Source organism: Ipomoea nil, unplaced genomic scaffold (genome assembly GCF_001879475.1).
Source record: "Ipomoea nil cultivar Tokyo-kokei standard unplaced genomic scaffold, Asagao_1.1 scaffold0117, whole genome shotgun sequence".
Taxonomy (NCBI): Eukaryota; Viridiplantae; Streptophyta; class Magnoliopsida; order Solanales; family Convolvulaceae; genus Ipomoea; species Ipomoea nil.
This window is the reverse complement of record NW_017616545.1, coordinates 1,239,823-1,252,633: the sequence shown is the minus strand read 5'-3', so window position 1 is coordinate 1,252,633 and position 12,811 is coordinate 1,239,823. Positions and strand designations below refer to the sequence as shown.

General features: G+C 37.8%; 1 protein-coding gene across 5 annotated transcripts; it reads right to left on the bottom strand.

The window, feature by feature from the left end:
• Window positions 1-695: 695 nt before the first annotated feature.
• On the bottom strand, window positions 696-7,668 carry LOC109156345 (protein TIME FOR COFFEE). Of its 5 annotated transcripts, none has more exons than XM_019304342.1 (13): window positions 7,198-7,668; window positions 6,602-7,099; window positions 6,334-6,518; window positions 5,962-6,253; window positions 5,473-5,872; window positions 5,270-5,333; window positions 5,082-5,171; window positions 4,765-5,014; window positions 4,576-4,657; window positions 4,407-4,473; window positions 3,920-4,327; window positions 1,349-3,827; window positions 696-1,268 (listed from the first exon to the last, which is right to left on the bottom strand). In XM_019304342.1, the coding sequence occupies exons 1-13, from the start codon at window positions 7,295-7,297 to the stop codon at window positions 1,240-1,242; spliced, it is 4,944 nt and encodes a 1,647-aa protein (XP_019159887.1). In that variant the 5' UTR covers window positions 7,298-7,668; the 3' UTR covers window positions 696-1,239. The 5 variants fall into 5 exon arrangements, with proteins under 5 accessions (XP_019159887.1, XP_019159755.1, XP_019159986.1 ...); XM_019304210.1 differs by having other exon boundaries at window positions 696-1,246; XM_019304441.1 differs by having other exon boundaries at window positions 696-1,217.
• Between the last annotated feature and the right edge of the window lie 5,143 nt (window positions 7,669-12,811).

The window sequence follows — 12,811 nt, the reverse complement described above, 5'->3', positions numbered from 1 at the left end:
CAAAATATTATTATTATATGTTCCTAATTTTATCAACTCTAGAAGTACAAGGATAAAAATGATCGAATTATATAATTCAGGGACTAAAATATACATATTGGCTCTTAGTCTTATGTCTTGTGCATGATAATAATGTTTTTGGCTTTGTTTGTATAAAAAAGTTGATATATAGCACAAAATTGAATGGCATAAATAACATTATGCAATGGTAAATTGAAAGTGAAAAGAAGAGATAAAAATAGGCAAATGCCCAGTACTAGCATTTTACTTTACAGACCATCCAAACGCCACAAAGCATTTCACCAATTATGGTAATGCCACATCCCCCATATCCGTGTTCAAGGCATGCATTAAAACGTGGGATAATCATGAAAAAAGACAATTGTTATAACATGTTAATTACTGACACATAATATGTTAAAATATTATATATTTACAATTATTTACAGGCACAAACTGTTAATTGCAAGTACACTAAACATATTTTGAATGTTACAAAGGTCTACAAAAGTCCACAATACAAGATAGATCTTAATTTATAGAATAATTTGCAGAAAAAAGATACCCACCAATGTAAAAGATACATCCAAAATTGGATTGCAAAATAATGTTTAAAGCAATGCTCTTATATTTTCTCTAGATCAACCAAACCATTTCATAAGCACCTTATGAATAAAAACTTCTTGCACGAGAAAGATACCGAATTGAAAGATAATTCTCATTTAACTAAAAGTCTAAACTAATAATTGGACTAAACTAGAGTTCACTATTATATGATCAACAATCACAGCATTCCACCTTCCTTCATATTCTCTCTAGTCTACCAAAACAACAATGTTGATGATGGGAGCCAGAAGCACAGTGCAATAAAAGCAGCTGTTACCAGACATATTTGGCAAGAAAAAATTTTCAGCTTAGGAGTAGTCAAGGAAATTAATATGATCTAGACATTATACACCTTCCAATACAGATATATATTATATTTATGTCCAAAAATATACTGTCCAGTAACTGCTCTTTCAGCAGAAGTCAAAAACTTGGAACTACTAGTCTACTAAAAGAAGAAAAAGAATAATGATGTAGCCTGTAGGCTCCTCTCCCCTCCCCCACCCCCTCCCCCACCCCCACCCCCTTTGTTTCATCACATTCACGGGATCCGCTACATACATACACTGTCCTCATGTTTGCTGCTGTGCTGTCCTTCATTTCTTCTCAGGCTGCCAGCATGCATGCAAATTATCATTTCCTGGTCAAGAAATTAGGGTTTGCTTCATAAATTAAGGGTGGTAATTTAAACCATTTTTTTTTCAAATCTTTCCACCTACAAATGGAAAATGCAGTAACTCACCAGCAGGCTGTTTCTGCTCCGGTGGAGGCTTCACCTGAACCACACTAGGGACAGGAGGTTGAACATAGGAGAAACCAGCCGGAAAAATCTGATGCTGACTACCGGATGATGGTGCTGCTGCAGCAAATTGGGCGGTATGGAGAATGCTTTGCGATGGCAACCCACCACCACCTCTCAAGTTGCTAGCAGCAGCGGCTGCTGCAATTGCTTTCGCGGGATCAGAAGTGCTTCCACCACCGAGAGTAACAGGGCACAAAGTCAACATCCCAGCCGTTGAGGATGTTGTTGGTGCCATTGTTGAGCCTGAAGGCTGTTGCTGTTCTGGTCGTCTTGTCTGAATATAATACCCACTAGTAGCTGGAGCAGAACCCGAACTCGAACTCACGGAATGTGAAGAAGATTGTGCTTGCGCATAAGGACTTGAGAAGAAGAGTTGAGATTGCTGTATGCCTTTTGCTAAATGCTGCGGTACTTGAGTTTTGCTTACACTGCTTGAGGTAGGCATATGAGGGTTGTTTCCGAGAATTGATGGAACATTCCTCCCACTTGCCGGAGATGATGACTTCTGGTTGGGGTTTGACACTGATGCCTTCCCCTGTTGTTGTACTACCAATGGAGTTTGGTGGTCCATTTTATTGCTCATCGAAGCAGAAGTGGTTCTTGGGCTTCCACTGGCACCCTTTGAGATAGAGGAAGTAGTAGTTGGAGAGCCAATCACCATTGAGGAAGATTGTGACTGATTACTGTTTGAGGGGTGTTGTCCTTGTGAAGTTGTCGTCGTCGATGATTTCTGATTCTGATTCTGATTCGCCGCCACAAAAGATATCTGCGTGTGGTTTGGTTGGATTCTCATCTGCTGTTGCTGCTGTTGCTGTTGCTGCTGGTGGTGGGAGATGCTTTTGAGAGACGACGGTGTGGTTGATGCCACTTGGGAGGAAGACGATGTTTTTCCAGATCCTTTCCACTGAGGAGAATGCACAGGACTACCATTGCTACTGGTTTGAACAAGATTTTGTGGAAAAGCAGAGATTGTGTTGGGGAACTTCATACCAACCGAGGTTGGTGGATTCGAATGCTCAGAATACACAATGCCATTACTCGTAGGAGGTGCTTTACTCCTAGCAACAGCTGCAGCTAACTGATGTTGCTGCATCTGGAGTTGCGCCATTTGCTGCTGCTGCTTATGTTGTAGTTGAGCTTGTAACTGAGCATTTGACCCCATAGCAGCCCGTGCAGTCCAACCAGAGGCAGATGCAAGAGAAATGGATCTTGAGCTATCAATACCATTTGCTGCAAGTTTAGATCCTGAAGCATCAGCAATGTCAGACCTTGAGAATGTAATAGACTGTCCAACAGTAGCAGGACCCTTCCCTGCCGAACCCCCCTTTCTTTCATCATCAGCAGTAGTAGTTGGATCACCGGATCCACCTCTACTACTCTCATCTCTGTAGTTTTTCTTAGGCTGAGCAGCAGCAGCAGCAGCAGCAACTGCTGCCGCTATATGCAAATTTTGCCTTGAAGCCTCGGGGAGATTCTGAAAAATAGCAGCATTAGCTTGTGCCATAGACGACGATATATCAATTCCAGGAGCAGAAGCCCCATTAATTGAAGTAAATGACATCGAAAAAGATTGGGGTTGCATTGATTCTGGTCCAGTTTTAATTCCCTGCTGTTGTTGCTGCTTCTTCTCACTTTGATTTCCACTTCCATTTGTAGCACATAAAACACCAGCAGTAGGTGGAGTCATCAGATTGAAATTTGAGGGATGGATTGGCATCACACAATTTTGGTTGCTATACATGTTAACTGGCGCACGAGATCCTTGGCTCTCAGCAGTTGATGGGGGGTTATCTTCACTACCTAACTCATTCTCGATATGGCGTCCTTGTGGGAGTTGCTGGGGCTGATGAGGTGGATGGGTCTTTGAGTTTGAGGCAGGGAAGTTGTGCAAGTTCCCACTTCCACTGCTTCCATTAATAACACCACCACCACTTTGGGGCCGCTGCTTTTGCTGGTGGGTTTGGAGAAGCTTATGAGATGAAGAGGATTGTGAACTTGGAGTAGGCTGCTGCGGCTGCTGGGATTGTGAACTTGGAGTAGGCTGTTGCTGCTGCTGTTGCTGATGATGATGAAGCTGTGATGGATGGATCATCTGAGAAGGACAGAAAGAGCCACTAAACATTGGCAAGGAAGGAGGATGAGTTGCTCTGTAATTGAGCGGTGGACCAACAGCTGCTATTGGAAAATATGCATTATTTTGTAGGATCGCCAAGTATGGAGTTTCGTTTGGCGGCATATTCGGGTAGCTGAAGCTAATTGCAGCTGGAGCTCCTCCGGTGGTAGCAGCAGTACCAGTTGCAGCAGAATTCGACGCATTTGAGGCAGCGTTTGCAGGGGACTTGGCAGGCCCAGGTCGAGCTGCGGAAGTTGCTGCTTGTTGCTGCTGCTGATTCAAAGGGAAGATGAAAGTGTGCCCAGGCTGCAACAAATCACTCCAAGTAAACTCCTAAATTTTCTTTAAAACTATAACAATTTTTTTTTTAAAAGGCAATATATAGTTATATACCATACCAGTAGATTGTTGGGTGCAATAGGGGGTGGTAATGCTTGCTGCAACAAAATCTGCTGCTGTTTTCTCTGAGCAGGATGATCTGGAAGGGTGGGTGGTTGAGAGCCTTTGTCTTTACCACCACCACCAGCAAGACCAGGGAAAATAGCAACACCCCCTTGTCCCACCTTATTATCTGGACCAGAATTTACGCCCCTCCCACCGATGTTTCCATGAAGATCTGCCGGTGTGGGGACAACATTAAGATTACACGTCGCCTTTGAAACAAACAAGGACGCAGCAGAGCTAGCGGCAGCAGCAGTTGGCAGCCAGAAGGGATTCATCTTGCTGAACTGTTGATACAAGTGTATATTCCTAGCAATGTAGCAATGCGTCGCACATCTTTTTGGCCGCGGTTGAGAAAATGTTGGCTGTCCCAAATTGCAGTAGTGTTAAAATAATGCAATAGAAACAAAAGAAGAAGGAGAAAAAACAAACAAACAAACCTACCTGCAATGGTGGTGAGGGAACAGTGCTCCCATCCATTGTCACAACTCCTTGAAGGGGTGCCATGTATCTGCTGATCCGAACCGAAGGCAGTTATTTCACCAAGGATCTGATAGTGTATTATTTGAATTAAATGAGTATTAAAATGTGCAATAAATCAATCGGACCGTACCCCATTGGAGGGAGCCCAGCAGCAGCAGCACCAGGCCAGCCAGCCAACGACATCGGGGGCAAAGGCAAGGAACTCGATTGATCTGGGCAGGTGGGAATCGAGGAAAACAAATATAAATTAGAAAAAAAGGAAGCCATGAAGATGAAGAAGATGAAGAAGAAGAAGAAGAGTTTCAGCTAGCTAGCTTACTAGCTTTCTCTGGGTGTTCTTCATTGTTACTTTTAAGCAATGGGTGGTGTTGATGAAGTTTATTATTATCCCCCCTTTGCAGCTTTTCTAAATCAAGCTGAACACCAATATCCTTGCCCTTACTACTTTCAGTTCTTTTCTGGGGTGGTGCTTCTGCTGCTTCTACAGCTTTCATCTTTTTCTCTTCTTCCACAGTCTTTTCTTCCAATTTCTTCTCATCATCCTCATTATGCTTCACAGTAGCCCTTTCCTGCAATAACACAGTTAGTTCTCCATCCCAGAAAAAAGCAAAAAAAATTCAAGAAAATTCCACTCACTGGCAAAGACTCAGATGCAATTGTCTTGATATCCATTGTAGCAGAGCCTTCCCTCTCCGGTGAAGATCTCGACAGTGGAGGCGGTGGAGCCTAAAATCCGAATCCAAACATATCCAATCAAATCAAATCCACTCCAATCCAATCCAATCCAATCCAGAAAAACAAAAACACAAACTTTAAGTCCTCACCATCAGATCTATCTGGATCTTCTTCTCCTCTCTCTGCCCTTCTTCCACCTCTGACACAGTTGAGCTGAAATTCAAATCCAAGAAAAGAAAAAGCAAAATTAGTGAATCCCAGAAACACACACACAGAGAGAGAGAGAGAGAGAGAGAGAGAGAGAGAGATTATGAAGATGAATCATTGGATTGGATTGGATTCGAATGCTCACGGTTTGGTGGTTACAGAATCAGCAGCCATCGCTTTCGAGTCCTCAGCAGAAGCAGAAGGAGGTGATTCCTTCTTTGGGGAGCTCACCACCACCTCCTCCTCCTTTCCGACCAAATCTCCACTTTCCGGCACTTGCTCCGTCGCCGGCGGCTTGATTTCCGATTCCACCTTCATCGGCTCCGCCGTCGGATCTGATTGTGAATTGATTGAACTGCCCAAACCATATAACAAAGAGCCACCACCATTTTGAACTGGTGTTTTCTCGAAATTTGGGGAAGAAGAAACCTCCGTCTTCATCGTCTGATCCATCTCTGCTTTAGCAGAGGCCGATGATGGGCTGCTCCGAACACTAGCGCTGCCCTGATTCTCCGAAACCTGCCTTGGTCTCTTCCTCTTCGGAGCTGAAATTATCACCAAAACAAAACAAAAAGAAGAAATCAGAGAAAAAGAAAGGAATAGAAAATGAAAGACAGTTTTGTCTAAAGCTCACCAACAGCAGAAAAGGGAGCTGCCGACGAGGAGTTCGGCACCGAAGGCAAAATCGCCGGCGACGGAGAGCCGGAAACCGGCGATGAGACACGGGATTTAGTATCGCCACAGGATCTGTTGTTTACTTCTCTGGTATCGTTGGATGCAATTTCTTTCTTCAAAGGAGCTTGCGACTGAGTCATCAACCCATACAAAACCTCCGCAATCTCAATCTCCAGCTCCTCAGGGTTATTGGAAGAAGTCGATTTGGACGACGATTTCGGCGGCGGTCTCTGCTTCGACCCATTAGCCTTCTACATCAGCAAAAACACCAGTGTCACTCAAAAAGCACTCACAATTCCGAGAAGATAAAGCAGAAAATTGAAGGACTAACAATCTTTCTACGCCCCGAAGCATTGGAAGACGACGGCGACAATGGAGGTGCCGGCGAAGGCGTCGAAGTTGAAACCGGACACTGTCTCACCGGCGAAGTCGAAGCCTGGCGGTGAATTTGATCCCCGACTCCACAACTACCGCCGCTGCCGCTTGAAATCCAATCGTGTGACCTCTTCGGATGGGCTGTTCAAAAAAGGGAAAGAACCCTAAATTAGGATATTTTCGAGGGAATCGAGGAAAAATACTAAATCATAAGAAGAAAGTACCTGAGCGAGCTTTTCTGGGGACTGGAACGTCCATCATTTCATTGCCGGATTTCCACACGGGGGCCGCCCTGAAAGGCTTTCCGGTGGTCGGAGGAAAAGTCTTACGGTGCTGAAGCTGTTGGTGGTGCTGGTGATGGCTGTTGGTGCTACTGCTATGGTGATGGTGGTTCGTAACGGAAGTCGCCGCCGCCGCAGCCGCAGCCGCCGATGGATTCGGCGGCAATAACCTCACTCCTCCACCACCACCGCCTCCGGCGTTGCTACTGTGATGGAGTTGGTGGTGGACGTGGGCGGTGGTATCCTCATCCTCCTCATCCTCATCATCGTTCACACTTTCCTGGGAACTATCATCGCCTCTCCTCCTTTTACTCCTACTAGAACGCTCCCTCTCCCTCTCTCTATCTCTGTCTCTCTCGCGGTCTCGATCCCGATCTCGATCCTTCTTCACTCTCTCCCTTAATCTCACCGATTCCGAAAACTCCACCGCCACATCTTCATCTGCAAACAAAATCAGAAAAATCAAATTTTTAGGCGAAAATTGAATTGAAAATCCAAAACCGAAAATAGATCTGAATGGGAGGGATTTGAAGGGAGACCTGGGGAGTCTCGAAGACTGTTAGTTCTATGTCTCCGTCTCGATATGCCATTGGAAGAGGCCACCATACCGGCTCTTCTAGCCTCTCGGTTACGGTCCATCGGAGGAAAAAAATCAAGTAGAAGAAAAGCCCCCCAGTTGATAAAAAGTCAATCGCAAATCTCCTCCGAGGTGTAGGTGCTTCTCTGTGTTTTCTCCGGTAGCATAATTCTCCGCCGGATATGTGGCCGGACTCGCCGGAAAATCAATAATTGCTCCCGCTCTCCGTCACCACCCAAATCGATTCTCTTCAATTCAATGATCCCCTTTTCACAAATGGGTGCTTTCAGAGCAGACACCTCTTTCTCTCTCTCTCTCTCTCTCTCTCTCTCTCTCTCTCTTTCTTACCTGTGCTCCTCTAGCTTGTTTGCCTTTCTCTCTCTCTCTCTTTATCTCTCTACCCCAGAGCACTTTTTCTCTCTCACACACACTCTAATTCTCTCTATCTGCTCTTCCAATCTCATCGTCTTATGGTATTTCACTCTGGGGTTGGGAACCATCGCTTTTGACAATCACCTCAATCCAAACCCTCCGTTTCTCAGATGATCCAACGGTGGAAATTTTCCCTTGCCAACATGGCACCGGAACCTGCCTTCACACTGACACTGCGTGTTACTTACACGTGTCGGTCTTCACCCTTGTCCACGAGCTTCCGTGTTTGGCATTTTTATGAATATATATTTTTCCCATTTTGTTTCGACACTATCAAGTACTAGTACTTACAACTCAATTAATTACCTCTAAATCTACCTATATCATGTGCACTTTATCACGTTATATACTTTTATATAATATATATATATATATATATATATATATATATATATATATAATATCTAGTATATATGAATGATGCTTCTTTACAAAAATCCTTAAATAGCCTTTATTATTTTATATTTAATTATTACATCAACTTTTTATTAACTCATAACATCATATAGTAAATATTATGTTGAAATGTTAGTATAAACAAAGTACTGTCACCATCACATTTTATATGTCTAACTTAGTTAATGATATTTCAATGAAACTATTTTTAATTTAATTTTTCATAATATTAAATTTAAGAGTTAATTTTATTTTTTGTCCTAGTTTTATAAGTGTCGTCCATTTTTAATATTTTTTTATCAGAACATACAGTTGGTCCTAGTATTATTGTGACATGACTATTTTTGGTCCTATGTTGTTGAAATATCATTAAATACAAAGATATTTTGATCATTTTTATACAAAGTGAGTTGGCTCCGTTATATTTTTATATATGTTTATTTTTTTGAAAAAAAAAATGTAATTGAAGACCGAATTTAAATGGTTTTGTATTTAATGGCACTAAAACTGTTTGTTTGATAGAAGACCAAAAATGATCATGTCACAATAATGCTAAGACCAAATGTAAATGTTCTAATAAAAAAAGGACTAAAGTGAACTGTCACCTATAAATCTAAGACCAAAATATAATTAACTCTTAAATTTAGTATTAATATATAAAATTTATTTTTGAAACTATATTTTTTTTTGAAAGCCAGAAAGGAAACTTCATTAAAAGTTCACAAGAGCAGCAATACATGAGGGTGGGTCTATGACCCACGACCCTAGGACAGATGAAGAATCTGTCGCCCGTGCCAGCACATGAGCTACGTGATTCACTGACCTCCTGACATGGCGAACCTGAACGGTCCCAATGTCATTAGCAATTTGAAGACATTGCTTTACAACTGAACCAACATACGAGAAATCAGAATGACAAGAATTAAAAGCTGTAGAAAACAATAAACAATCAGTTTCTATGATAATATTGTTATAAGCTAAGCTGCGCATCCATTCCATTGCTAGCATAACTGCCGAAGCTTCAGCTAATAACGGGTCTTGAAACTATATTAAACATAAGATTCAGTGAAAAATAATAATAAATAAATCAATCAAATCTCGACCAAACAAAACTATTTCGATTATAATGACTTTAAAATATATATTACTATGTAGGTGGATTATAATTAAAAAACATAAATAAAACATGTTAATTGCTCTTTTTTTTTTCAGGTTCAATGGCTTATTTGTTCTTTTTTTTTTTCGAGTTCAATGACTTATTTAAGATTATTTGAGTTTGATGGCTTAATTGATGTTTCCCAAATAATTCAATGGTTTATCCGTACTTTATCCCAATTAAAAAGAGTTAATACCCAAAATGGTCCCTCGACTATGCTATAATTATCAATTTGGTCCTCAACTATCATTTTTACCCAATTAAGTCCTCAACTATGTAACTTTTACTCAATTAAGTCCTCAACTATACAATTCTTACCCAATTTAGTCCTCAACTATACAATTCTTACCCAATTTAGTCCTCTGTATTAATTTGACTGTTTGTTGACTGTCAAAAGTCGGGATAAAATTATAATTTTACAAGATTTCTCCTTCCTCTCCATTTAGTAACGCCAAACCATGCAGCAATACACTCCGATCAGATTTCGATCATCAAAAAATCGTTGAAAATCAAATTCATGGGCTATCCGATGCATAACCACTACTTCGATACTGACAGGTTTAGAACCCAACCGGAGCTTATTGCTACATGGTTTGGCGCTGCTAAATGAGGAGGAAGGAGAAAACTTGTAAAATTACAACTTTATTTCCACTTTTGACAGTCAACAAACAGTCAAATTGACAAAGGACTAAATTGGGTAAAAATTGTATAGTTGAGGACTTAATTGAGTAAGAATGATAGTCGAGGACCAAATTGATAATTACGACATAGTCGAGGGACTATTTTGGATATTAACTCCAATTAAAAATGTTAATTTACTCTCACAACCTTTACCTTATAAATCATATCATAGCAAAATCTCTGTCAATTTCCAAATTTCAAATATGAAATCAAGAATTATGATTATTTTAAAAATTATTCCATATGTTTAACTGTATAACGATAATTTTGTCCAACAAAAATTAAAAGCATAATATTTTTAGCTCAACATACAATTCTACAAGCATAAAGACTTGACACAATTTAAGGGTACTAATATAAAATCACTTTGATCAAATTTTAGGAATACGATAATGGTCATGTTTGGTAAATGGCTGTTAGCTGTTAGCTGTTATATGATTAGGTTAATTAGAGGGTATAACTAGTTGATAACATTAGCTTATGGTAGAAAGGTGTTTGGTAAATTAGTTGTTAGCTGATAATTGTTTGGTATAATTTCTTTTCTCAAAAAACTAATTGAAAAAGTTGATTTGAGTAGTTTTTTTTTTTTTTTTTAATTTTAACATTTTGGAGTTACAAAAAGCTAATTAACCACACACTTATATTGATTTTTTAACCAAATCAAAGAGCTAATAATGATCGAATAAGTTAAAATTGACTATAAACTAACTATTTTACCAAATCGGGCTAATAATATCAATATAAGTATTAAAGGCATTTTTGTTTTTCAATTACTATAAAAAAAAAATTGGAATATAATCATATAAATATAAGTATTTAAAACAGTTTTTTTTTTTTTTCACTTATTAACAGCTGTGAAGTAGTCCATTTGATCCGTTGCTACTAATGCGGACGCAAATGTCATCTCTAATCATTTTACATAATTGTCAAATATGTATTTTATTCGTTACTATATTGGTCTCTCACTAGCTAGCATTTCATATTAGTAAGTTCATGTCTTATTAGATTTATTTTGTAACTCAATGAACCAATTCGACAATAATGTAAAATATCAAAAAAAAAAAAAAAAAAAAAAAAAGGAATTACGAAGATCCAAATCAACCAATAAAAGAATAATTAAAGGAACAAAATTACTATTTTTCTAAATATAATAACATGAGTGTGAAAATCAGATTTACTATATAAATGTATAAATTAAGTTGCGTGCATTTAAGATGTATTTTTGCATAACAATTTACAAGTAGTTTATTTGGACTATCCAAATATAGCAAATATTTAATATCATTAAATAAATTTCATTGGATCATGATTAGTCAAACAATAATCAAAATGTAGACTATAAGGTAAGTCATTAAGTCGTAATTTCTAATATGATATATTTCATATTTGTCGATCTCCTTAGGTAATATACATGCGAGTTTGAAATGCATATCTTAAAATGCAAGAATTATGTAAATATCATAATTTCCTACTTTTTCTAACATTTTTAAACATTTTAAATTAACATCACAAAAAAAATTATATTATCATAAATTTGAATAAGAAATTATAAAGAATGAAAAAACAAAAACTAGCATAATGCATTATGGGAATAATGTAAAATCATATATTATAAATTTTAGAAAAACTTCTTTATATACGATTTTCATATAATTCAATGAAAAGTGACACTTTTTAGTTATGAATTATAAGTAGTGAAATAATATTATTTGTCTCTCGTGCTATCGTCCCTTAATTGTGTACAAAATAAGTTTTTTAATCCTTTAATTATTTACAAAGTCACTTATTTAACTCAACTATAATAAAACTAAATGACGATTTCTCAACTAATTAATAAACGAAAAGTAGCAATCACTATAATTATTGAGAGACAAAAATCTTATTTTTCTATCATTCAGGATGAAAATGTGTCCTTTTTCCTATGATTAATTTATTTATTAAATTGATATTTATTAATATTTGAATTTGATTTTGGTTAACCGATAATTCATTCAAAATAAATCAATCACAAAAATTTTAAATTAATTTATATAAGTATATTTTTATTTGTACTCCAAATACATACATATGTATGTATGTATATTGATATTATAGCAAATGATTTTATGGTCTAGTGGTACGTAATGACTCTCTCAAATGAGAGGTCATAAGTTCAATCTCCGAGGCCATTTAGGAGGGTTTGAATGAATTCTAAAAAATAAAACTATCCAAGTCAATATTTAAGGTTATCCCCAAAAAATGAAAACCAAATTTCATAGAATTCACTGCAAGAAATTTCACATTTAGTGACAACTTGCTAAAATTATCAATTTTGGCCAGTAATATTAATTTTTGAAGTCGTCTATTGTCACTATATCCTCCATCACTATTGTAATAGTGACGAGTTTTGAAACGTTGTCACAATTACTCAAGACTTTTGTGACAATGTTTACTTACAATAAATATTATTTGAATGATAACAATAGGGGTCAAAATAAATTTACATTCTGCGACCAAGTATGTTATTACAAAAAAAAAAAAAAAAAAAAAAAAAAAAAAGGATCTAGGGACAACTAAAATGGTTGCAATTAATCATTTTATTGTGACAATACTTTAGTCACGGTAATTGTACTTATTTGTGAGAAATGTTGTTGACTAAAATCATTGATCTAAAAAGTGGAAACAGATAATTACTTTGTCGTGACAGCAATCATGGTAACAAATGTTGTATTTATTTGTGACAAAATAAGTTAACTCTGAAACAATCATTAGTGTTAAATAAAGTCGTAACAACAATTAAATTTATGGTAGCCATCGTCTTCGTCCCGAATATTTTTAAAAATTATGGCAGCATATTTGTCACTAAAATACTCAAAATTAGTGGCAATATTTGTGTCACTTATATTCTTGTTCTAAAGCTACTTGTGCGATT